The 27,586-nt window shown below is 34.5% G+C and overlaps 4 protein-coding genes across 5 annotated transcripts; 2 read left to right on the forward strand and 2 right to left on the reverse strand.

The window, feature by feature from the left end:
* Positions 1-9,311: 9,311 nt before the first annotated feature.
* LOC130711255 (uncharacterized) lies at positions 9,312-12,827 on the reverse strand. 2 transcript variants are annotated; one of them, XM_057560795.1, is made up of 5 exons: positions 12,458-12,827; positions 11,879-12,045; positions 11,128-11,427; positions 10,751-11,014; positions 9,312-10,056 (listed from the first exon to the last, which is right to left on the reverse strand). In XM_057560795.1, the coding sequence occupies exons 1-5, from the start codon at positions 12,765-12,767 to the stop codon at positions 9,679-9,681; spliced, it is 1,419 nt and encodes a 472-aa protein (XP_057416778.1). In that variant the 5' UTR covers positions 12,768-12,827; the 3' UTR covers positions 9,312-9,678. The 2 variants fall into 2 exon arrangements, with proteins under 2 accessions (XP_057416778.1, XP_057416779.1); XM_057560796.1 differs by having other exon boundaries at positions 11,879-12,055; positions 12,458-12,598.
* Positions 12,828-13,689: 862 nt separating this feature from the next.
* On the reverse strand, positions 13,690-14,631 carry LOC130711256 (probable calcium-binding protein CML25). Its single transcript, XM_057560797.1, has one exon. It carries the CDS (start codon positions 14,381-14,383, stop codon positions 13,820-13,822), a length of 564 nt encoding a protein of 187 aa, XP_057416780.1. The 5' UTR covers positions 14,384-14,631; the 3' UTR covers positions 13,690-13,819.
* Positions 14,632-15,580: 949 nt separating this feature from the next.
* On the forward strand, positions 15,581-18,923 carry LOC130715664 (uncharacterized). The gene is made up of 10 exons (XM_057565780.1): positions 15,581-15,738; positions 15,972-16,022; positions 16,156-16,233; positions 16,464-16,488; positions 16,587-16,619; positions 16,721-16,842; positions 16,957-17,087; positions 17,410-17,633; positions 18,142-18,392; positions 18,631-18,923. Exons 2-10 carry the CDS (start codon positions 16,020-16,022, stop codon positions 18,721-18,723), a joined length of 960 nt encoding a protein of 319 aa, XP_057421763.1. The 5' UTR covers positions 15,581-15,738; positions 15,972-16,019; the 3' UTR covers positions 18,724-18,923.
* A 989-nt stretch (positions 18,924-19,912) lies between these two features.
* Positions 19,913-23,590, forward strand: LOC130715662 (ankyrin repeat-containing protein At2g01680). Its single transcript, XM_057565779.1, has 4 exons — positions 19,913-20,056; positions 20,144-20,567; positions 21,201-21,610; positions 22,455-23,590. The coding sequence occupies exons 2-4, from the start codon at positions 20,234-20,236 to the stop codon at positions 23,328-23,330; spliced, it is 1,620 nt and encodes a 539-aa protein (XP_057421762.1). The 5' UTR covers positions 19,913-20,056; positions 20,144-20,233; the 3' UTR covers positions 23,331-23,590.
* Positions 23,591-27,586: the final 3,996 nt, after the last annotated feature.

Here is a 27,586-nt window from a genome sequence, read left to right on the forward strand (position 1 = left end):
TTTTGAAAATGAAATCCTGTTATCTTTTATAGAGAAAATGATTAATTAAAGGAAAATATTGTTAACAATCAATATAAGCTCTACCTTCACAAGAGAAATAAACAAATGGGCATGAACATGAAATGACATATATGGTTCCAGCATCTGAATTTGAGTACATAAAGATTGAAACACCAAAGTACATAAATCTATTAGAAGAAGATATATGTAAACAACCAACACTAGCTAACCAATTACATAAAGATTTAAAGACTCAAATATTGTTAGACATTTCCTTCATTGTATCTATATTGCCATCAATTGACCCTGCAATGAAAAGAGTAGGCATATGTCAAATTTCTAATCAGTAGCTGAAATCCAAAAAAAACCATAGAGTAGGTTATGTCCTTTCTCCATTGAGATCGAACTAGAAGCCTAACTGACATGCATGACTCTACTCATCCATCTCATCCATTAATTCAATTCAATCTATCTTATCAGCTACACAAGGGGAAGATGGATAAGGTGATGCTATAAGAAATGAGAGAATAGTTGTGGATGCAAGGACCCAATCAAGTAATCACTTCAATGAGAAATAGAAAGGAAAACATTCAGGATTCAAAACTAAATTTCCAAACTAGTGGCAAACATGACTAACCTCACTAACATTAGTGAAATCCTTTTGCATGATCAGCAGTTTCAACCGGTTCATCGTAAAATTGTTGGTTTAAGTTAGTTCTTGTTCCACCTGCTCCTATATGTCATTTGGGTAAATTGATAGCATGTCATTAACTTAACTTATTTTAAGTCAGCAGCAAAAAAATACAGTAAAATTAGTATGGTTGCATGTATAACATAATAATCATAACTTAAATAAACTTAAAAACATATGACATACAACCCAAGGGTGGAGGTTAGATACTTAGGACATCAATCAGCATCATCAACAATTTCCATTGTCACGAAATCAAACCCATAGGAAAATCCAACTCAAAGGTAAGGAACCAAAGCATCATAAACACAATACCAAATGTGATTGAAAACTTTCCAATAGAATAGGTAAATACCTTGACCATAGTTTGACTGAACCTAGAAATGAGACAATATCGATTCAAATACCAGCCACTGCAATAAGGGCACCAAACCGCAGTAGAGCCTCCTAGGAAACTCCCTTGGGTAAGCACTCCTTCAATGTAGAGGTTAGTGTTCAACTCACAATGTTATCAATATGGAACAAGAAATAAATACAAGTAGGGACTATGTACCTGCAACAAATATCTGCTTCCCATTTCATGAAGCATCATTTATACTCACTTTCTTTGATACTGATGGATTTTACAATGTATATTCTTAGGAAAAAAATACTTCGACATGATAGTTTTAAGAAATTATGTTTCCTCAACTGAGCTAGTTCACTAAGAAATCAGAAATGCATTTCCACATAAGAAAAACCAATGACGAAAATGGTTAAAAAGGGAAAAAGTGAATAGAAAATGGTCAGGTCAGTGTCCGTATCATTTCCAAGTTCATATTTATAGCAATTAGTTAAAAGGGAAAAAACTACCAAACTAAATAACATGTCTTGTAGAATAATATACCACACAAACATATAAATAAGAAAGACTTACAATAGCTTGAGGATAGAGCATAGGTCTGTAAGCAATAATACTACTAATATAAAAATCAAAATAACATGTTTAACACTACAATTGTCAGATAAGGTATTTAATCTTAACTTAAGAACCATTAATGAATAATAAGATATAAGTGCGGGAAAAAAGAGGGAAATGCAGGGCATACAACCCCAATGATCTGATACTGTTGTATTTGATTTGTTTGTTTAGTTGTCATTTGAGAGTTTGATGATGAGTTGCTTCACGTAGCTACCCTGCTGGCACAGGAACTTCAAATGGAAAGAAGCACAAAAATTTCAAAACACTGTCGAACATAAAGAGCAAATCATCCATATATCTTCCATGCATTGGATTTGAAGAAAAATTAAAACAATTGAAAATTCAAGTCCCAAAATCAGACTTTACTCAAAAGGTATACCTTCTCCACGGTGATAACACGCCCTTCAAGTACACAGTGAATCAGAATATCAGATACTTAAGACATCGATCAGCATCGTCAACAGTCTCCATTGTCACGAAATCAAACCCACATGATTCTGTAGTCCATGGATCAACTAACATATGCCTATATATCACCTAGGAAAATCCAACTCAAAGGTAAGGAACCAAAGCAAAACAAAGACTGCCACATGAATAACAACACCAGTGGCAGCTAAAAAAACACAAGTGAACAAGTCACATCCAAAAATAAGATTTAATCCCTGTGTCATGCCCAAGATCTTTCAAAACAAGTTAAACCATAACTTAAAGTCAAAACAAGTTTGATAATGAATATAATAGATGAACATGTTTAAATCGAGTTCACTATCAAGAGAACTAGCCAAACCTTTAAGGCTAATCAAGACTTGAGAACATATAGATAAGTTCAATGGCCAAAAAACCAATTCATCAAACAAAATTTCACCCTGAAACTATTATCCAAGCAAATATGTAAGTTAGCATTAATAAAGAGAAAAACCACCACTTCAGACTTGTTCCTAGAATCGGAAATGTACAGGATTAAAATTTACAAGCAAAGAACAAACAACTAAATACTGCATAAATGCTTGGCATTTCATCAAACAGTTGGTGTACAGTTAGTCGATCTTTGTCATTTCAACACATACTGAGTATCAAATGCAAGGTACCTGATCCAGTGATTGGAGTTAAAAGATGAAAAATAACACAATAAATCAAGGAAGGGAACGTTGAGCAATCGAAGCTACCTGGAGACCACCACAACCTGCTGCGATTAGTCATGGTTTACTCGTGGAAGCAGGGAAGCTCAAAAACCCTTCGAATTTGGAACTATGCATCGCCGTTTTGCAAATTTCCTGAACCCTAACATGCATCCCCTTCGCACATAACGTCTCCGCCAATTTCCTCCGCACCCTCGCCGCAGCCCTGTCTTCGAGTTCACGGTTTCCAGCGCCATCATCGTCGCCCTCCTCGCTCAATCGAGCAACTTCTCTGCCAAAAACGTCGCTGGTGGAATGGTACCAACATCGTCGTCGATCCTCCGCCACCTGAGACGGTTATCTCCAAAACGGTTCAGGATTTGACGCCGCTTCTCCGATTTCTCGCCGCTTCGCTCGGAGATGGAGAAGCTACGAGAAATCGATGATCAAGGGAGAGAAATCAAAAGTTAGAAGGGAAAATGATATTTGCAGAAATAAATAAAAAAAATTGACTTGAAGTTTTTGTTTGTGTTGTAAAAAGCTTTTAGAAACTTAAGCAATGAATGTTTGATTGCACAGTTTCTCTAGCACACTAGTAATTAGGCGAAATGTCCACTTTAGAAAATGTGCTGCCAAATAGCTACTAATTCGCTAGGAATGCAGTAGTGGCATTCTATTTAAATGCCAGAGTAATATCAGTTTGTTGCGAAATAGCTGCTAATTAGCTAGGAAGCGGTCCTGAATTAGTGGCATTCCAATTAAATGCCAGAGTATTCCAGTTTGTTGCCAAATAGCTGCTAATTAGCTAGGAAGCGGTATTAAATTAGTGGCATTCTAATTAAATGCCAAAATAATATCAGTTTGTGGCATTTTTTGGTAAATGCCACAAATGTAGTGCCACTAAAAACAAGTTTTTTTGTAGTGTTTGGAGATTGGAGAAGAAGCTCTAGAGGGGGTTTTGCGGCGAGACACCGCGATGGTTTATGTATTTATAAAGCTATCCATGAAAACATATCTTATGTATTTAGTATTAGTATGACTCTCTTTAATACAAAAACATGCTTCTTTACTTAGAGCAACTCCAATGCTGGTTTCTTAGTCCAGCTGGAGTTGCTAAGAAATCAAGGGACAGTTTCTTTTGCATTGGAGCAGTTTCTTAATGGTTTCTTAATTCTCTGAACAGTGCCCAGAGTTCCTTCCACAAGGAACTTTGCTTTTGGTTTCTTAGCATTAAAAAAATATTATTTTCTCTCACCAAAACCCAACTGATTTCAGTGGGAAAACAACAGAATGAAGATGAAGGCTAGAAGATGATCAAATTGAATAAAAAACATAACCCAGATATTCAGAACAGAAGAAGACATGAAATTGAAAAAAAAATTATTATTAATTTTTTCAATATTACAGAACAGACCTAGAGAAAAAAAAAATACAAACAATGAAGTTCCAATCTTGCAGTGCATGTGTCAAAAGGGACCTCATTTCCTCCGATCTGGTGAAGTGGCCGGTTTGGGGCGGATCGAGGCTCTATAGTGGCGGTGGTGGTTGTTTGGTGGCCGGGGGTGACTGCATGTAGTTGTTTGGTGGCGGTGGTTGTTGTTTGGAGGCCGTTGGAGAGTGTGCGTGGTTTTATGGGGGCGGTGGTGGTTGTTTGAGTGAGATCGAGAGGAGAGAGCGAGTGGGTGAGAGAGAGAGGAGGGAGAGGGGTGGAGATGGCCGGAGAAGGGTATAGCCGGAGATTGCAGAGGAAGAAGAGAAGAGGGGAGGAAGAAGAAGAAAAGGGGAGAAGAAAGGAGGAAGAAAGGGAGAGAAGAGGAGGCGTGAAGGGAGAAGAGGAAAGGAAGAAGAAGAGGGTGCGGCTAGGGTTATGGAGAGTGAGGAGGAAAAGAAGGTTTATATAGTGGGTGACCTGCTTAGCAGGTCAGCCCACCGTTATTGACCGGTTATAGCCGGTTTCTGCCCGTTTAGGGGTGGTTTAACCGGTTAGACCGGTTTTTTTTAAAATTTAATTATTTTAAATATTTAGTAAAATTAAATTTAAATTAAATTCGTATAAATATTAATTAAATTATTTTTAAGTTGAAATATTAATTTAGTATTAAATTTTAAATTTAAATTGGGTGAAAATAAATATTATTAATTTATGTTGTCTGGTGGGACCCTTCAAATAGTAATTTAAGAAACTATGGGTTGGAGCAAAATCTGCTTCAGTTCCTTAAGAGTTTCTTAAGTCTGATGTGGCAGTACGGGCCCACCGGAATAGTGCAAAATAGTGCCGAATAGTGTGTTAAGAAACCAAATAAGAAATTGTGGGTTGGAGTTGCTCTTATGATCTAATGAAATCAAATCCCAGGAAACTTATATTGTTGTGTCTCTCTTTCATTTTTTTATTTACTTTTATGTTTTAAACAATCAAACATCCTATTGTGAACCCAACATATAAGTTTTACTAACTCATCATCTAAAACTACATTTGCCTAATTCCACAAAATTTACACATAATACTAGTATAATATTGATGCATTATGCCATGGGATCTACTTGATGCATGAGTATGTAGATTATAAATATTTACCGATACAAATTTGATGATGACTTATATCATTTGCTAAGTGTTTGGAGGTCTCTAAGCCGACAATATCGTGCTAAGTGCTAACCAAGAAATATCCTTAACGTGGAGATATTAAACATAGTAACTCAAAGTTAAGTGTACTTCTTAAATCGGACGAGATCGCCTATTCAAAAGCTCTCAAAGAGCGAATAAATGATCATATCTCGTCATCAAACTTACATTAACAGTCAAGGCTGGCTCTACAATTATACTTAACATTAGACACACGACAGAAACGCTAAATTGTATGTAGCACCAACTTTTTCCCTATTATCCTATGCTAATTAGCATTTTTGTTGTGGTGATGTTTTCTGTCGGCGTTGGTCCAAATTTCATAATTAGTCCTAAATTATAATAAATTAGTTTTCTACGAATTAGATTATTTTAAAATTATATACTAGTTTTAAATATATACATTGGTACCTTAATTTAATTTTTTTATATTTCATATAGAGTGCCTATGCACATAGTACTTATGGGACTGATGTAAATATATGAAAAATCTGCTTATTTTCTATCGATCCTTCTAGCGTTGCCCAACTCATTCCACTCGATTTCCATAATTTATTAATTCATTTTCACCCCAAACTAATTATCTGATTAGTATTCTTATATATTTGGATAAAAACCAACAATGTTATAGTCCAAGTGAAATGTGTTCAGATCTCTTTAGCATGTGGTTTTGGGTTCGTTTGGATTCATATGTATGAAAAACACGATTGTGAGAGCTTTCATTTTAGTGTCTGATAGTATTTCGGAAAATTAATCTCTCACATATCGGGTACGATACTCTCTGAGAAACATTAAAACAAAATTTTGATCACTATAAGTATAGCATGATCAACTTCTGTATTTATATCATTAATTTCAGTACTCTTGGTCAATACACATATATTTGATTGGATTATATAGGTCAACTACTTTCATATATATATTTTACCATTTTGCTTTTCTTTTTCAAAGGCATTTCATTTGACTAGTCTCCAAAATGAACCTATACACGTTTATGATTCATTGTCAAAAACAACTTGATGCATCGCAACACATAATTAATCTTTTTGGTAAGTAGGGAAAAACAAAACACAATTAATCTGGCAGCCTAAGTTTACTACTATTTGGTGGAAAACCAAGGAATTGAAAATAGCTAGGACCGAGTGTTTGAAAAATCTTCAAAGATTTGACCCAAACATGCATATTGAAAATATAAAAAAATACCAAATTAAAGTGGGTGTACATATATATATGTAGGTCATAAAATATAATTGAATGAATCATACATGGTTATTTTCTATTGGCTTGGGTGGCTTCCTACCTTGTCGTTTTAGGTATCATTGCAACGGTTGGAGGGTGGTGGAAGTTCTGATTTGAAGCATTTTTATGTCGTGGAAACCATTTCTCAGTGTAGTAAAGGGATTCTTGAGCCAAAAATGGGGAAAAAAGACGTAAAATTTTCTGACTTTTCGTTATCATCAATATTATATGATTGACTCTACTCCATAATTGATTAATTTCCAATGAAAACATGACAAGTTTCCTCCACGTGTTTGATCAACTTTCAATCTCATCACTATTAATTAGCAAATTGATATTTTCGTTTTGTTTCGGTCGGTGATACGGAATATTGATGATATGATCAATTGATTTTCACTTTGATAGGCACCAATGTTTTTTTTTGGTCAAGATAGGCACCAATATTGAAAGATCCTCCCCGTAAATATTCTGAAAATTGAAGAAAAAGCCTTGCAAATTACTATATCGTGCATAAATATTACATATCTTTTAGAAATTTTGAAAAATCATAATCAAAAAATAAAAAATGAATTATGTATCTTTATTTCCTTAGATATTGTATTTATAGCATTATTAAAAAATAAGATTTGTTAACTTTTCAATTAGAATCAAATTGAATATTATTTTCCAAAAAAAATTTGAATATTAGACATTTGGCGTTGAATCAATAAATTCAATATAGGTTACCTAAAAAATACAATTCAATAGGTGCAAATGAAGAGATAAAAAAAATAGTAAAGAAATCAAGGTCAAATGGGTCAACTTTGTGATTTAAATTTAAATACCATATATGAAAGGAGGCTGCTCATTTTGGTAGGAAATAATATAAATCATATCATATAATAATATATTTTATTGGGTATGATTCCAAATGTCTGCTTCAAATCCATCCAAATGGAGATGGTGGGAGCCCTAATAAAAAACTTCCTTTTTAAAATAAATAAATAAATATTTATTTCCTGATTTACTTTCTCTTAAAATCTCACAAGTCTTTCATATATATATAGACACCCTTCAATAGGTTTCTCAAGGCCAAAGCATTTCAGTATTTCACTCATATTCTCTTTTCTATCAGAGTTGACAGAAGAAGAAGATGGAAAACAACACCATCATAACCACCATCTCCAAGAAGCAGATTAGCACAAGTGATGGAGATTCCGATGTAGGACTTGCTGTTCATAGCCAAGTGATCAAAATAAAGCAGGAAACAGAGAAAATCAAGCACCCTTCACTGGAGCTATACATGAGGCGTGAACTTCTTAGAGGAGATGTTAACAGGCTTCGCTCTCGTTCTCCTCTGGGATTGGCAGAGAGAGCAATCCTTGTTGGTCACTCTTAGATGGAGAAATTCATAGAGATAGATACATGTGTAGATGTATAGTTTTATCATGTAAGATATAACATACTCTGAGTCAGAGACAGAGTCTTACAAGTTTTGTGTTTTCTACTTTCTAGCTTCTATGTGACTATGTGCCTCTGGCCTTTCTTGTACATATGCTTTTGGTGGCAAAGTTTATGACATGTTTTCTCTCAAGTCTCTTCCCTTATTCCTTATGAATTTTATAATTTGTTTAATAACGTGTTTGGATCAGAGAGCTTCTGTTTCATCAGAATTAATTCTGAAACATAGAAGCTACTCACATAGTTTCTTCTCTTCTCATAATTTATCTTTTGTTCTGTAATCCAGAAGATACTTATACAACCTTCTTCTCATAATTCAGTTTTTGTTTCATCAAAATCAATTATGAAACCAGAAGCTATTCACACAAATTTCTTTATAAATTGATTATAGCTTCAGAATCAAATTTCCGCTTCATTGTCCCTTGTTATAAGGATCAAACACAATCATGTAACTTCCCAAGTTGCAATATTTTCTGCAACTTGTTCATGTTTTTTTATTCAGTCTGCAAGTTTTGGATTCTTCTGTTGTTGTGTGAAACCACCGATTCGTTGAACTGAAAATTGGAGGTGTTGTAATGTTGCACCTCTTTGACGTATGATTTTTTCTAACTGCTAGCTTCCTCAGCAAAAACGTTGGTCTAGCACGGAACCTCACACTACAGATACACGTATAACAAAATCTAAAGCACACGTATTGTTAAAATCCAATGTCTTTGTCATTATTCATGTGAGGCAGAGATGAGGTGTAAAATTTCTATTTATTTATGTTCATGGTGGAGTATCCATAATATATATCTTAACCATAAGTAAATACTATTTAGAGAATAATAATAGTAGTCACAAAATTTTAAAATTGAGTGAATTTTCAGATTTATGTCCGTAAAAAATGTAGTATTTTGTAAAATCTTGATTTTTTAAGTTATTTTATCAGTAACTAGTTAATACTTGTATTTTATTCTTTAAACTAATCTTTCACTCAAAAGTTTTAAACCTTCAAGTAAAGATATCCAATACCTTTTCTTGGACAAACATCCAAACATTGGAATATTCATTTGCTCAAACATTAGAATATTCCAATCATACATTATTCAGACTTCTTACTGCAGATAAGATTGTCAATGTCACAGCCCGGGGATCATTCCTTTGCTTGAAAAACTAACTATTCTTATTCAATACCAATGATTGAAAGCAATAGAATAATGTAAAAGTAACATATCATGACTAAGTTGACAGAAAACATAATCAAAGGCAGTGCTAATATTTCAATAGAAGATGTTTCTAACCAAAATTCCACTGACCACTAAAGTATCAACTATCAAGTATGATAAATAAAACAACAAGATAACAATAGAGTAAAAGTGACAAGAGAATATTAAAGGGAGAAAAGAAATCCATCAGAAAGAAACAGAAAAGGGAAGAGAACAAGGAAAAGGATAACGTAGGTGGTGGTGAAGGGAACAAGATATGGAATGAGATTCATGATAGCAGTCAAACAAACATGCTGCGTGTTTGGTTCTACTTGTGACTTCTGAGGAGAAGCGACAGAGTCTAGCTTCAGGAGTTACCGTGCTTTAGATTGTGTCTACTGCCAAATGCAAGCACGCTATTAGCCCTCGGCGGTCACTGTTTCCTTTGATGAGAGAAGCTTTACCCTCCTTGAGAGATCTCTCACAACATCTATAATCACAGATTTCTTTTGCATTCTGAACTGAATGGCTAACTCAGTTGAACCTGGAGCGCCCTGCTTCAACAGTGATTCATCATCTGCTATTTGGGTGGGAAAGTGTCCCAGTGCAATGACACACAGAGCAATGAGGGTGCGAAATACAGCAATGTCATTTGCAACACCAAGAGGAGCCTCAGCATGTAAAGACTTGAGAGTGTTGAGGTCATGCTTTTGCACAGTTTCCGCATCACTTGCACGGAGGGCCCTTAATGCAGCCAACAAGCGCCCCTCTATTATTTCCTGACCACCTAAGCTCACCTATTACAAGAAAACAAATAAATTAACTTGTGCCTATCGGAAAACCCCATAACCAATTACGAAGAGGAAAATAAATTTTGGATGACAATATGGATGTTTGGAAACACTTCTACAATTTATTCATAAAGCAGAATCAATTTTGGGGAGAAGCTTGTGGGTAGCTTATGTGTTTCAAAATTGATTCTAATGAATAAGAAGCCGATCCAGACATGCTAAGTATAGATGTTTGGGAATCATTTTGGAGACTTGATTGCGTCGAACATAATCAGTTATGAAATTTTTTATTTGGATTAGATAACACATTACCCCACAAAATAACCAATTTTTCCATAAATATATCCAAAAATAAATCACTTCACTTTCAACTCACTTTTACTATAATCAATTTTGCCAAATCAAATCAACAACTTCAAAAAAAAAAAAATCAATTGTGAGAACGTTGATTCGTTGACCCAAACACACACTTAATATAAAAAAGGCATTTAAGAACTATGGTAAAAGGGAGGACTGAAAATAATGGATGTGATATTGATGCATCAAAAGTACAGAGAAAACACTAAATCTTTGCAGCAATATACCGTAAGCTTATATAAGACAGAAGGGCACTAATTTAACATGCAATGATGCAATAGTAGTTTGGTTTGTTTTCAAACAGTGATAATAAAACAGGATTGTGGACTTAAGAGGAAGAAACCTTGAGATCTGGAGCTTCTCCCGCTAGGTTTAGCTGAGATAAAATGTGTTCCTGCCAGGGAGCAGGTGTCGAGAAGTTTGGTGAAGAAACTCCAGCAGCCGTGCTTGCAGCATCCAAAAAAGCACCATCATATTTGAGCTCAATATAGTCATAAGGGTTTGAGTGCATCACAAATCCATAGTCGAGAAGGAAAAGATCATTGCTTAAATTGCCATAGCAAAGTAATAAAGGATCATCTTCTTTGATAGTTGTCTTGGCCACAACCTGAGGCAAAAATTGGATCACCCCAGCAAAACTACATAAGTTTGTTTCTTATAAGCAGGATTTGATGTGTGTGTGTGTTGGGGTGTGTAGGAAAGAGTATTTAGAAAACATGCCTTCACTTGCATCTTTGTGCTACTGCTATCTTGTTCCTGAATAATCTTAGCATTTGGATTGAAACTATGATTACACATGTCAATCAGAGGGAGCATCATGGGTATGTCAACGTGTGTTCCATTTGGATCCTTGTTACCATGCAGCCGGAATGCTCTAGATGAGACTGCTGACATCGCCCATCCAAGAGAAGGTGCATCTACTTCTAGGCCACCAAAAGGATGCTTATCTGGTGTAAGACTGGCTAAGGCACGCTTGACTTCTTGCTCAAACTCAAGAAGAAACCTGCATCTTTTGTTTACCTGCATCATGGTATAGATCGTCATATAGGCAATTCAGCTTATGGTGTTGGATACAGATGTGCCTTCAAGTATTAGGATCCAATTAGCTGCAGGGATCAAATCAAAGTGCATCTCTCTCATGTCCCCAATAGCAAAATGAAGTAGATGCATTGGCACATTAAAACTTGTTAGCTAGGCATTTCAAATGGTTTTAATACATCCACTTTAGAAAACCTACTTTTTTTGAAAAATAAGGGACATAAAATACGTTTCCAAAAATTTCAATGTATACTATATGATGCTAGAGAAACATTTTATATTGGAGATCAACTACTCATCCTCTTGTCAAATTGAAAATTGCCAAAATCAATTCTTGTCTAGTCCTCTGCACTGAGGTGAAGAAACTTTTCAGTTTTTACTGTTTCATCAGAGTCAGCCCTAAATGGTTTTATGCAATTCAGGAGAGCAGTACCTGGTGAAGAAGAGGAGCATACTGCAGGTTCTTGATGTCTTCCCCAGGAAAGAAGATAGGCACACTGTATGTTATCGGGAGATTGCTGATGTATGGCCACCAATAGGATCCAACTTTTGCTCTTTCTTGCAGAAGCTTCAAACCCAGTTTTAACGCCCACAGTTCCTCTGTCAAATGCTACCATAGTGTCCAATTTATTTACATTGAAAACTCAGTAGTAGAGCCTATTTTTTAGAACATGAGCCACCAGCATACACTGAATAGAAAAAAATTCTCTACATGCTCTTCTATTAACATGTGTGAACAAGGACAATACATGTTTGGATCAACTTATTTTTCTCATAATCAATTACGGCGCCGTAGGCGCCTAGAAGCAGGAAGCTTCTCCCCTGATTGATTTTGGCTTTAGAATCAATTGCAGTGGTGTTTATGCTTCAAACATGGAACTTAACACACACCTAGAAAGATTTCAATTTCCAAACATTCGATTATTTTTTACATTGAATTAACGCCCATTTCATAGAATAACTCGAATTGAAAGAAAGTTGAGAAAAAAAAAAAATAGAACCATAACAATACCAGGAACATGGTGAACCAGTTGAAGCAATGCAGAGTCATGAGGGTTGACATCAAGAGAGGGAAACTGCAGAGGAATATGGTGAGGAAGAACAATAAGCTCACTGCCCATTGGAATTTCTTGCTTAGCAACTAGTCCTAAACCATTGGAGCCAAGCTGAGCTATCTTCACCGCACGGTGCACGAAGCCACCTTCTCTGGTAACCCAGTTGATAAGGTCAGGTGGATGAGACACTATTCGTGATGCGGAGGCGGCGCAGGTTAGTGGACGCAAGTGGGTCAGCGAAGACATGACCATCTTCGATGTAGCCATAACCGAATCTCCCCTGCTCTGAAACCTGTGTTGGCCTTCAATAGAATCACAACCTTCGAAGGTTAATATGTGGTTTTTTTAATTGAAAAATCCAACTTTTTGCGACAGAAGAAAAAACCGTCACAAAATCTTTGTCATTTGTAAGTAGTTGTCAGGGATTTTGCGACGATAATTAAACTCGTTACTGGGGATGGCAATTCCCGCGGTGATCCGCCTAGGGATGAGACGAAAATCCCTTGAAACAAATTCGGGGATGGAGTGAGGATCACCCTCTCCGCCGTGTATAGGAAAAATGCTCAATGATGTATTTTCAGCGTTAACTTCACATTTTTCTTGAATTGAATGTTGGACTTTATATTTTATTTTTTTATTATTTTGTAAACTTCACATGGTGTGATGAATTTTAATCAATATTATTTTAACTTTATTATAAATTCTCATTAATTTTGACGATGTTCATAGAAATTTATGTATTGTCAATATTTAATTTAGTTTTTATTTCATTTTTAATGATGCGTTAGTGGTTTTCACAGGACCCGTGTGGAGGTGGGGATTGAGGATGAGGCGAAAGTTCACCTCGTTACGAGAATGGGGAGTGGGAACAAGGATAGGGAAAAGGATACAGGGATGAGGAGTGGGGAGGGGAGTGCACTCCCCGCACCCAACCCACGCGGGTGCCATTCCTACCTGTTACTGGACCTTATGCCTCAGCTGTTTCCCGGGGTGACAAGCTATTAAACATAAAAGATAAGTCTTTTTGGGGCCGTCAAAGTTTTAGGACTCCCTAACGCGTCCCGCACAGAGAGTGAATCCGCCACAAAATCCCTTTGTCAGCGTGAAAAATAAGTAAAGAACATATGAATCTTAGTACGATTAGAATCCAGGAAGCTTAGTTTTTTCATGCAGCAAAAAAGAATCCACAAAGCTTAAAATCTAGATGTGCATTGCCGCGGAAACAACCTTAATCCATTGTTCAACAAATCATGGTACATATTTCAATCGAACATGTATGAATGATAATTGAGGAAACAGAGAAAGAGGGTACAAATTTGTTAAACAGCTTCAGGTTTAACTCTATCCGTCGTATCATGACGAGAACCCATCATCATCATCACCCTGAACTCTTCAAAATCAATCATGCCGTCGCCGTCGCTGTCCACGCCGCCGATCATTCTCCGGCACTCCGCGAGCGAGCATTCCTCGCCGAGGCTCCTCATCACGGTGTTCAGCTCCTCGGCGGTGATGGATCCGTTTCCGTCCATGTCGAAGACGGAGAACGCGTCCTTGAGATTCTCCATCACCTCGTCGGAGTCCACCCCCTTGGTGTTCAGCTCGATGAACTCCGGGAGGCTGATGCACCCGTCTCCGTCGCCGTCCACCTCGCGGATCATGGTGTCGAGCTCCTCCTCCGTCGCCGGCGTGCCTAGGCTCCCCATGATTGATCCGAGCTCCGACGCCGAGATCTTGCCGTCGCCGTTGACGTCGAATTTGTGGAAGACTTGTTCTAGCTCCTCCGCGAGGCGCGAGCGTGAACGCACCGAGAGGGACGTGGATCGCGACGGCGTCGCCGATGGGGCGAGATCCTTGTTGAGGTTGAAGATCGATTTGAAACCCATGGCTTAATGACTAGTTAATTATCTTCTCTCTCTGATTAATTAGTGGTAATAATGAGATATTTTGCAAAGGGAATAGAATAGTGTTGCAAACAAAATTGATGACGAAGGAGAAGAAGAAGAATCTTTTTCTTTTGTTTTTGTTTGGGATGGGAAGAATGAAGAAGAGAATGAATGGGTTGGGGAGGATCAATCGTTAATGGTGTTGTGGTTAATTGTTGATTAATGGTGTTTGTGAAATGAATGTGCTATTTTGCTATATTTGGAGACACATTTTCGGGAGAATTAGGTGTGATTGCAGCATTAGAATCGGGACGTTGCAAATTAGTTAATCCTCCATGTAAATATTTTCTTCCTTAACTATGCAATGTTTTATTCGTGGCTTGAATATGTTTTTTTTTTGTTACATAAGGAAATAACAAAAGAGACTACACGAATGCATCCTGAATTTTACGGGATCAGTTATATAATATTTTATTTTCCTAAATTTTAATACCCAATTTATGAATTTAAATTATGTCTTTTAAATTTCACGGTTGCCTCTCATTTGTTGTTCGCTTGTGAAAAATAAAGTGTATTCAAAACATTATGATTTCTTATGAACGAACTTCTCAACAAATGATTAATTTTAATAAGTTTATGCTCTCGTGTAATCGAAATGTACTAGATACCAGTTTTCATGAATTTAGGTCTTTCGACTATCATTGACAAGTCCCAGGTGCAGAATTTTAACCTTCAAGAAAAAAGTATGAAAGAAGTTAAAGGGGTGGAAGGAGATGACTCTCTCTAGAGCAAGAAGGGAGGTTCTTATAGAGGTTGTGGCACAAGCTATTGCCTAATACATTGTGTCTTGCTTTATCCTTTTTGACGACTTATGCTATCAAATCGAGAGCACGATTAACATATTATTCTCGGGTAGTGACATTTTAAGACAGGCGTCATATACTCATATTTATTGGCTTAAGTAGGACATGTCATGCCGCTCAAATTGTGATGGTGGTCTTGGATGTAAGGATTTCCAACCCTTCAAAGAATTGGTGGATGATTCGATCTTTGCTTTGACTCAGTGTTAGCCCTTGTGTTAAAAGTGATATATTCCCCTCGTGGTGATGTTATTATGGATACTAAGTGTTGTTAATTATTTGGGCCACCAGAGGGCCGAATGAAAGCCCAGCCCAGCCCAAATCGTTATCGTGTGGGTTACGCACCGAATGGTATCTGGGGTTGAGTTGCGTTGTGGAATCGATCTATATTCTCTTCTTCCTTCTATTCCTTCCTCTCCAGTTTCACCCACCTACCTACTACTTCTCCAACAACAACAGTTCCCTACCTCTCTTCTCTGATCGATCAAGCATCAGGTATTTGATTCCATTTCCCTTTTGAGTTTTCTTCACTTCACTCAACTCTCAAATCTCGATCCTAACAAATCCCTTTATTTGCTTCAATTCCGAGTTGTTTACCCCCAATCTTATCAACTTCCAATCGCCTCTTTCCAAACCATTGAAGGATGATACTATACTGTTTCTAAGTACTGACATGCTTGCTAGGGTTTTCTCAATTGCTTGTTTTATGTGATTTGTTTACTCTACAGGGAGCTCGGAATCTTGTGCGTGTGTGTAACAATCAGAGCTATAGAAAAATGGTAACCGCTATTTCAACACACAAACAATTTCATATTTTTGTAATTATAACTTTTTTAACTATGCTAGGCCTAGGTGGATGCAATATTGATTCATTTGTTCTTTGTAATTTTATTATATACTTCCTTGTCACAGTTTTTCGATGGGTATGGATACCATGGAACATCATTTGAGCAGACATATCGATGTTACCCTGCTTCTTTTATTGAAAAGGTTAGCATTCCTTGTTGTCGCATTCCTTACCTCACGACCTAGTTTTTCGGGTATTCTTAGCCTTAGGCCTGTTGAATATTGAACTATGAAATGTCAAATCTAAAGAAAGACAACTACTCTATTAAAATGGCCTTAATCTCTAATTGTTAATGTCTCAGAGTTGTGACATTCTTACAACTTCAACCCTAATATTATCTAACGTTTCTGTCTTTGTGCTCCAAATCTTGCAGCCCCAACTTGAAAGTGGTGACAAAAGTGAGTCTCCATGTCCATGCTATTTCTGTTTTTTTTTGGAATATTATGTTCTATTTGTTCTTGTCTAATGTGATAATGAAATTCTTGTCATGTTTCAGTTATAATGCCTCCATCAGCCCTTGACCGTCTAGGTTAGTTATGTTACTACTGAACTGCTATCTATTTTACATAATTTTTTCTAGGTTAATATATATCTAGAGTTTAAGATACTAATATCAAGTCTAATTTGCAGCATCTCTGCATATTGATTATCCAATGTTGTTTGAGCTCCGGAATGATGATGCTGAGCGGGTTTCTCACTGTGGGGTCCTGGAGTTCATTGCAGAGGAAGGCATGATATACATGCCATACTGGGTAGGCATTCACAAGTAGAGTGAATATGTTTGTATGCCTGTTTTACTACTATGGTTCTCCTCTGAGTTTCAAGTTCTTTTAATTGATGCTGCCTCTTCAATAATTCTTATACAGATGATGGAGAACATGCTTTTACAAGAGGGGGACATTGTAAGAGTGAAAAATGTTACACTTCCCAAGGGAAAATACGTTAAGTTACAGCCCCACACCAAAGATTTCTTAGATATTTCCAATCCAAAGGCTATGTGAGTTGGCGTTTGTTTTCTTTTTAGTTCTGTTCAGTTAAATATTTCCCAAATGATGAGTTTCGCTTGCTAGGATCCAGTTCTGTAGCTTTAACTTGTCTCGTTCCACATTTTTTGTGGGACGTGTCCCCAGAAGTCATCTATTATTTGATAGAACTATTTTTAATATGGTTTAGAGCTAGATTCAGCATGAGTTCCTGTTCACAAGTGATCCGAGAATTTTTTTTTCTCCGTGTCTAATGGCTTGTGCTGTTCTAATCCTGTATTTACTTTCACATGCTGACTCGAGTCAGATCTTCATTGATTGTATTTTATCATGCAGCTTAGAAACCACATTGAGGAATTTTTCCTGCTTGACTACTGGTGATAGCATTATGGTGGCTTACAACAACAAGAAATATTACATAGATATTATTGAAACTAAGCCTGCCAATGCTATAAGCATCATTGAGACTGACTGTGAGGTGGACTTTGCTCCTCCCTTGGATTATAAGGAGCCTGAGAAGCCGACTGCTCCACATTCTGCGGGAAAGGCACCAGCGGCTGGTAGTTATTCACTTATGTTTGTCATTTCGTCTCTTTTCTCTGTCTTGTGAGATGCTTTTGTGTGTGTATGAGTATTACATGCTTCTACATACGGTATTGGAAGCTTATTATAAGAAATTGAATTTTATAAACTATATATAGATACCAAAAACCCGTAATAGAGATGGGTTACCCAATCAATATGGTCTAGCACTAGAGTGTCAGCTTTGAACTTTGAGGAGTGTTTTTTTTTTGTGTGTGTGTGTGGATGTGCTACTGATTATTTGTCTGCAAGCTGATTAGTGATTATGACTTGTATACATAGTAACTTGAACTTGATATCCTCGAATCTTTGCTGTTAATGAGTATTGATTCATATTTCATGATTCACTATTTTATTGACATTATATTCAATCTTCAATAAATGGGGTGGTAATGTTTGTTGCATTGTGCAGTGATAGCCATCATGTTCATACATATTTTTGGTGCTATTTTGTTATGAAGACTGACAGCTCTTATTCCCTTACAGCTCAGGAGACCCCTGCTGAAACTGAACCCAAGTTCAACCCATTTACTGGTGCTGGGAGACGCTTGGATGGAAAACCTTTGAAGTATGAGCCACCTCCAGTTTCCTCATCAGGGACCAAGGACAAGAAACCTGATGTTCCTAGTGTCAATTCACAATCATCCACAGCTTCAAGTTCACAAAGTAGTGCTAATCAAACTCAGGGCAAGCTTGTGTTTGGGTCAAATCCAGCCCGCACCAAAGATACAGGAAAGGTAATGCTTTTCCTTGAATGCTAGCAGGTTTAGATCAGCTTATGTGTTCTTAAAATCAATTATGACACTCACAGAAGCTACTCACGAAAGCTTCTCCCCATAATTGATTCTGTCTTTATAATTAATTGTGGAAAGATTTGTAATCATGCTATGCTTCTTGCCAATACTTCCAATCATATGTATAGTCTTTGGATGGTAATTGATGGATTGCTAAGCTCTACCATCTTCCTTTGTGCAGGCAAAAGAGGCAGCAAAACCAGAGCCACCAAAAGAGAAAGACGAACCCAAATTTCAGCCTTTCAGTGGGAAGAAGTATTCTTTAAGGGGTTGATTAATTTATGAATGTTTTTTTTAACTTATTACCAAGTCTACTGCGAAACTTGTATTTTTTATTGTAGTATAAGCAAAAGATAGACCAGTAGACGCCACAGAAAATATCAAAATACTTAAGTTATCTTTGAATTACATGCGAATGAAGTTTGTGACAAGGTTTGCAATCTTGTCCACAAGGGATCAGCTCTTAATCGCCAATTCTTTTTTGCCTACTTAATTTTAAAAATTTATTTAATTTAACACCTTTTAACATACAGATTTCACTTCGTTTGAATTTAAATATAGTAGTAGGGTGGTGAAAGAAATCTATTTAGATTGTGTAAAATGTACTTGCTTTGAACTTAAATTTTAATGAACACTATCAAACTCGTATTGTGCTTTATTGGTATTGGGCATATGTACCGTTGCACTTGTATTTTTTAGTCCAAGTAAATCTAGAGAAGCTAAGAAATAAATTATTTATGGAAAGGAATATTCAAAACTACAGTTAATTCAAAAGAATTTGTATTCCAAATCACAAAATACTAAAATCGATTGATATTTGTGGGGCGTCCAAATAGATGTTTAACATTATTATTTTGGATTCAGAGTTCCGTTGATGGAAGAAAAGCCTTTTGACAATTTTCATTAGTTAAAGAAAATGATGCAAGCTTTCTAGCTGTCGAACAGAATCATGCTCCAGCTTTGGAGGTTCCATTAATTTTCTTCCTTTAAAGTGAGGTTCCATCTTTATTAAAGGGGAAAAAGTTTACCTACGATACTAAGAAAAGTTTACCTACGATACATAAATTTACACAATTTCATTTTTATATAACAAATAATGGTAATGTGTTTGCTTCAACATCAAATAGGATAATTCAATTGGTGGCATCAGTTATGTCATGATTTTACTAAAAAAACTATCATGAAGTCATTTTGGACTTTATAATGTCCCTATAATATATAATAAGACTACTATATTATTCTTAGTTTAGGTAGAGTATCTATCACCATACAAGCACATTCCAGCCCCTAGTTACATATCAATGTTTAATTAAAAAACTTATCCCTCACCCTGAATTTTCTTATGAAGGAGACAGAAAAGAAATCTTAAATCAACTGGTATGGTTTAATTAGTATTTTATTTTATTTCTTAACATCCAGATGTAGTTTAAAGCTTGCATTGGTGGTGTTGTCTCATTGTGAAAGTCAATGGCATTACTTGGATTTTCTGTAGAAAAAAGACCTCACCATCAAAATCAAACATTATCAGATATCATTTATTACACACTCCAATCCAAATAATTGAAGAGATTGAAATCAATGGAATGGAGAAAAACAACAACCACTTGGTTGGTGCTCAATGCTCACATCCATATCTCAATTCCCACTTCATCTCTCTCTCACTTTCTCTCTGAATACTTTTTTCATTGTTACAGAGAAGAGTTTCACACTTTTCACAGCATCTTCTCATCTGGGCCAGTTGAAAAACAGAGTTTCATGCAGAGTTTCAATCTTTTTTGAGAGTGATGGAGTCGAAGGCTCTACGTTTCATAACCCACCAATCAATTTTCTCCATAGTTGGATCTGGGGACTTTGATGGGTTGAAGAAAGTGGTGGAGCAGCTGAAAAACGACGATGGTGGTGGTGATGGGTCATCATCATCATCATCATCATCGTCGCTTTCTGAAGTGATGTCCCTTCAGAACGATGCTGGAGAGACCGCACTTTACATCGCTGCAGAGCGTAATCTGAAGGAGGTGTTCAGCTTCTTGCTCAAGTTGTGTGACTATGAGGTTGTTAAGATTCGGTCCAGGTCTGATATGAACGCGTTTCATGTTGCAGCCAAGCGTGGCCATCTGGGTATTCCTGCTTCTTCCTTTCATTTTTGTTGAGTTGGTTTGATTGATATTAATGGATCAACTAGCTGGCTTAGTCCGTGTTTGGTTCAATGTTCAGAATTGGTTGGGGATAGAATTGATTTTGCTAAAATTGATTCCAAATAAAAGGTAGTTAGTGCATGTTTGGAACCCTTCTATCACTGATAGCTTTTGGGTTCTATGATGAATTCTAACGAAAGAGAAGCTGATCCAAACAAACAATTTATTAGAAGTGAAATGATTTATGTTTGGTTACTTTTATAAGAAAGTGGTTTTGCTTTGCTAATGTGAAATTCAGTTGTAAAATCCCATACTTGATTATATTCACCACGAAAGCTAGGGCGATTTGTAGTTTTTTCTCATAATCAGTTCCAGAGCTAGAATCAATGGTGAAGGAAACGTCCAAACACCCAAAAATTGATTCTGACAATGGAGAATCAATTTTAACTCTCACAAATATTGAACCAAACATGTTCTTAGTTGGAAAGAGGCGTACCCTTTTAACTTTGAAATCACATGAGTTTATTTTTGTTTAATAGTTTAAGTTATCAGTGGAATGTTGATATAGTTAAGGATTTCAATTAGGATATCTTATCATGGCCAATCTTTTTTCCAGATATCGTGAGGGAGCTTTTGAGTACTTGGCCTGAGGTTTGTAAGCTATGTGATTCCACGAACACAAGCCCTCTATATGCTGCTGCAGGTCAAGACCACTTGGATGTGGTGAATGCTATTTTGGATGTTGATGTCAGTTCCATGTTTATAGTTAGGAAAAATGGCAAAACTTCATTACACAATGCTGCTAGGTATGATGTCCTTCGTATAGTGAAAGCACTTATTGCCCGGGATCCTGGAATAGTTTGCATCAAAGATAAAAAGGGTCAAACTGCACTGCACATGGCTGTCAAAGGACAGAGTACATTAGTGGTGGAGGAGATTTTACTAGCTGATCCTACTATATTGAATGAACGAGATAAGAAGGGTAATACAGCTCTTCACATGGCGACAAGGAAAGGCCGTTCACAGGTTAGACTCACATTCTCTTGAACCATAGTTGCAGTAAGTGTTTGGATATTAGTTGAGTGTAATGTGAACGGATTTTCATCCCAATTCGTAACAAAGGATTTCATTTACTTCTTCATCTCGAAGTGAGTACTAACGCCCATTTGCACCAGTGCCAACAGGTATCCAAACATAATTGTAGATTTTTTGTTTTTAAATGTATTTGCTTCAGGTTTCATCAAATCTTGGTTTTCTTGAACATAAGCAAGTTGTTAGATGGGAAAGATCTTAGATGGCATGGGGTACGTGGTAATTTGAGATTTAACTCTTTTAAAGTGATGGAGTGCATTTCAGAGGATAAAGTGAATAGATGACTATGGCTTTTTCAATCAATGATTAAAATCATGAAAAATACTTGTACATGCATAACAAACTATTAAGTTTGATAAAATCCAAATTATTGATTTTCCGATCAATGTTTATAACTCCGCACTTATCCTCTAAAGTGTGCCTCCCTCTTTAGAGCAGTCAAATCGGTATATTTAACCTATATGGTTTATAGGGAACTAAGCATGTGACTTTTTATCCCCAAATTGTGCTTATACTTATGTGTTTGGATACCAATTGAGTGCAACGTGAACGGACTTTCATCACAATCCATAAGAAAAGTTCTGTTTACCTCTATTTGTCTCGAAGTGAGTGCTAATATCCGTTTGCGCTAAACATATCCCATATGCTGGGGTTTATTTAAACATAAATTGAACAAAATGAATGCGCTTGCTGCCTTTCTTGACTTTTGTTGCAATGGATTTTTCTGCCTCATTTTTATTTTAGCTTCCTTTACTAACACATGGAATTTTTTTTCCAGATAGTGAACCTTTTGCTAATCTATACAGCTACGGACATTAATGCCATCAATAAGCAACAAGAAACAGCCTTGGATTTGGCAGATAAACTTCCATATGGAGATTCAGCTTTAGAAATCAAGGAAGCCCTTTCAGAATATGGTGCTAAGTATGCCAGGCATGTTGGCAAAGTAGATGAAGCCATGGAACTTAAAAGAACAGTGAGTGATATAAAGCATGAGGTGCAGTCACAGCTTATACAAAATGAAAAAACTCGCAAACGAGTCTCCGGCATCGCTAAAGAACTGAAGAAACTTCACAGAGAAGCAGTTCAAAACACCATTAATTCCGTCACAGTTGTTGCTGTCCTTTTTGCCTCTATAGCATTCTTGGCTATATTCAATTTGCCTGGTCAATATATAATGACAGGATCAGAGACAGGGAAGGCGAATATAGCGGATCATGTTGGATTCCAAGTTTTTTGCTTCTTGAATTCAACATCCCTCTTCATTTCTCTTGCAGTTGTTGTGGTTCAGATCACTTTGGTAGCATGGGACACTAGAGCCCAAAAGCAGATTGTGTCAGTGGTTAACAAGCTCATGTGGGCTGCATGTGCTTGCACTTGTGGTGCTTTTCTTGCAGTAGCTTTTGAAGTTGTTGGAAAGAAAACATGGATGGCTATTACCATCACCATTTTGGGAGTGCCAATTCTTTTGGGGACTCTAGCAATCTTGTGCTACTTTGTGTTTCGCCAACATTTTGGGATTTTTCGCAGCGATTCGCAGAGGCGGATCAAGAGAGCAAGTGGAAGCAAATCTTTCTCATGGTCTTACTCTGCACATATCTCAGATTTGGATGATGAATATAATTCTGACATTGAGAAGATCTATGCTCTATGAGGTATAAACCAAGAATCAAATGTTACCCAAAGAACACTGTTTCAACTTTTTGACTGAGGCTGGTATCCCACTGCTGAGGTTTCAAGTGACTATTCAGATGTTTGCCCACTGGGATATAGATCATTCATCTTGAGTTTGTAGTTTAAAGTTTCAGTTAGAGTTTGCATTTGCTAATGTCTGAGATTATGATTACTAATCAGCACTTGTAGATGTATGTATATGTGAAAAAAATAAAAATAGAAATGAGTTCCACTGCTAAAGTTGACTAAGGAACAAGCATTCTTAACACAAAATGAAAATGCATTGTCCAGCCCTCTTAATATTTACTCTCATCATTGCACCATTTACGGGTAAACTCACTTAGGTTATGACTGGTTTAACGTTTATGACCCTGTTTGTGTTGGGAGTTGATGTCCATGAAAGAAAAGGGAGCACCCTCCTTCTTTCACGATTTCCACCTATGAAAGCTCAATCCCACTTTTCAAAGCAAATATAAGTCATTTATTACATATTTAAACACTAAATCAGTACAATCATCTTCACTCACACATTAAGATTTCAGGTAAAAGGAATGTTTCTCATGAATCTATATACTCCCTCCGTTCCTGATCTTTTGTTGTTTTAACTTTTAGTCTAAATTTCAAAACTTTTGTAGTTTCACAAACCCAATGCATTTTTTCTCAATTTTTTCCATGTATACCCTCATTTAATACTATATCTCTCACCTACCACCTCTTATTTTTACCAATCAAAATCATAACAAGTTTCTTAACCAATAACTATCACTCTCTCTCTTCACTCTCTCAACATTAAATAGGGGGTGTTTATGTCAACAAATTTATCAATGATTGCACTCTTAAACAATGTGCATAACCTTAAACAACAAAAGATCAGGAACGGAGGGAGTATATATGAAAATAATGTTTCCTTCTAGAAGCCTATGCCACATGGCACCCCCAAATTCTTCCAATTTCCCTCCAAGAAAAAAAAAGACATCCCACTTTTTTGTTACAACATATTTCATCTCTCACCTATTTAATTTCATTTATTATTAATAATTCCTTATCCTATATGATACATTTGAATGTATATTTTTAAATATTATATTTTTGAAAGTTTGTGACAATTCAAGTAATATTACGAAATCTATTTAAAAAAAATTATTATTTCGAAATATTTTTCTCACTTTTTAAATTTTAAATATAAAAATTACTTGAAATTATTTTAAAAATAAATCTAACATTAGTTTTTTTTATTACAAATTGAAAAATATAATACACAACAAAAATTGGAATCCTTTGTTTATTCAACTCCAACAGCAATGTTGATAATAAATATTGAAACTTTTAATTTAAACTATCATTATTTTCTAACCTATAATTTATGTCTTTAACATGTTTTTAAAAAATATATTTAAATTTTTTAAAAAAATATATTGGAAGGAAGTATTATATTAATTTTACATTTGAAATTTAACTTTCTTCATTATAATAATTGTTGAAAATCTAATTAATATTATTGGTTGTTGGTTTACTTAGATGAGAAAATTAATGTTTTCAAATCAAATAAATATTTTTTTCCAGCATCATGATTTTTCGGTAAATTGGAAAATAAGCATCATGTTTTTATTAAGTTTGATTTATTCTTCCGAAATTTTAATCTATATTAAACATTTTATCCTTATAATTGTTATTAATGACTCTAATTAATAACTAAAGTCAATGGATATAATTAATTACCTTTTTTAAATTCAAAAATGAAAAAAAAATCAATTTTTTAAAAAAATTTGCTTTTTTTTTCTTGCTAAAACTTCTACAAATCAAACAAATAATTTATATGTGAGACACACATCATTAATAAACATTTCATTACTAAACAAATTTCCAAGGTTTTTTCCATTAGTGGACCTTATTATCCTATTTGATCCAAAAAGCTAGAGCATATTCTGGAATTTTTTCTCCAAGAAATGGAATATTCCAAAAATCTATATATATGTGAAAATAAGGTTTATTCTAGAAGATCTATGACACATGGCACCTCCATATTCATCCATTTTCTCTCCAAGAAAAAAAATATTCATTCTACTTTTTTGTCACAACATACAATCATGACTCACCCTATTTAATATCATTTAATGTAATTCCAATTTTTATGTAACCTTTATTTAAAAGTTCAAAAATATTTTAAATCCTTTTTAATTGAATTATCACAACAATTAATGTTTTAATTTTTTAATATTTAATATTTAATTTCGATTTTTTATATAACCTTTACTTGGAATTATATTTGAAAACATTACAAATATGATAAGAAAAATTAAATTCGAAAATAAAAAATAATAATCACAAATAGGAAAAAATACTTCTTAATTTAATTTTCAACGTAATTATTATTTTAATTTTTCATCTGTTTCGAAAGTACAGATTTTCAATATTTAATATTGATTTTAATTTCAATTTTTTATGTAACCTTTACTAGGAATTTTATTTGAAAATATATCTAATATAATAAAAAAAAATTGAATTCGAAAATAGAACAAAAATAATAAAAAATCAGAAAATAAAATTAATTTTATTTTCAACGTAAATGTTATTTTAATTTTTCAATCTATATCTATATATATATGAAAAGAAGGTTTTCTTCTAGAAGACCTATGCCACATGTCTCCTCTTAAGTAATTCATTTTCCTTCCAAAACAAAAAAATATATTTCCACTTTTTTTTGTCACATTAATTGCTAAGTTTAATATGGGTAAAATCTTTATTAAGAATAAAACATAAGTAATACTTATAAAAACTATCAAAGTAAGGATATAATTCCAAATAATATTATTTTCTGCCCCTCCATATTTTCGAAAACATGATACAATACATGAACATCTCTAAACCTATTTCATTTCATCCATTATTAAAAATTCATAATTAGATTTAAACTTTTTGAAAATAATCAATTCTGATTAAAAAAAATTAATTTTTTATTTTCCCTGAAATTATTTTTTAAGATAAATCAAATATTTTAAAAAAATATTACAAATTTGAAAATACGATTCTTAAAAATAATTGCAATCCCTTTATTTTAATTAACAATATTCTAAATAGTTATAATAAATATTTGTAATTATTTCAAATAGAAATAAATATTGGATCTTTTAATTTTTATTTTTCTAAAATTCATTTATTTGTTTTTCTTTAATATTATGGTTAAAATGATTTTAAAATATAAATTAATTTTTTTGAAATTCGAATTTCCTTTACTATAGTAATCGTTTAAAATCTAATTATTACTAGATTATTTGTAAAATGAGTGTGATGAGCAAATTTTTTTTTGAAAATAAAATAAATATATTTTTTAAAAATTTTTAGCATCATTTTTTTTTTAATTTTTTGAAAATTTTGCAATTGAATAAATATTCCTATTTTAGATACTACAATTTTGATTTCTTATAATTGAAATTAATGGCTCTAATTAATTCCTACAATTAATGAGTATAATTAATTGTCTTTTGAAATTCAATTTTTAAAATCCTTGATGCTCAAGAATTGATAATTTATTGGAACAATGAAATAATTTGTAAGAAATAACGAAAAATTTTAATTAAATTAGACAAGATTAATTAAAGAATTGAAATTTCAAAAATGAAATATTCCACATTTTCGAAATTAAATTGATATAATTTAATTAATGAATCCTTAGAACATTTAATACAAATAATTTTGTTGATATGTTTAATTTCTGATTAATTTTTCACTGACCAATAATAAATATTTTATTTTAGGAAAAAATTAAGCATAAATAAATCAAAATATTTCAGCATCATTTTGTGCATACCTCCTCGAAAACAAGGTAAGGACTTTCATTTTCCTCCATTTCCTATTCAACTTATACTTCTTCCTCCCATCTTTGGAATTTCTTATGAAAAAAACCCATCATGATTTTCTCTCCGTTCGTCTGCTCCATGGTAAGTATTTTCAACTTTCTTCCATATTTTTCATACTCCTCTCTTTCCTCCCTTTCATTTTTCTGTTTCTCAATTCTTTATTCAATTTCATGTTAAGCAACTTTCACCTTCAATTTTTCTTTCATTTGAAACAATTATAGAGAAAAATAATTTATCAATCATGTGCTAGGTAATGCTTTAATTTTATCTTAATGCAAAAATAATTAATTTTGCTATACATGTGCATTGGTTAGAGAATTCATTTGCTCTTTTGAGACATTTCTCACATTATTTATTTAATCTATAACATTTTGATATA

Source organism: Lotus japonicus, chromosome 4 (assembly GCF_012489685.1).
Source record: "Lotus japonicus ecotype B-129 chromosome 4, LjGifu_v1.2".
NCBI classification, from domain to species: domain Eukaryota; kingdom Viridiplantae; phylum Streptophyta; class Magnoliopsida; order Fabales; family Fabaceae; genus Lotus; species Lotus japonicus.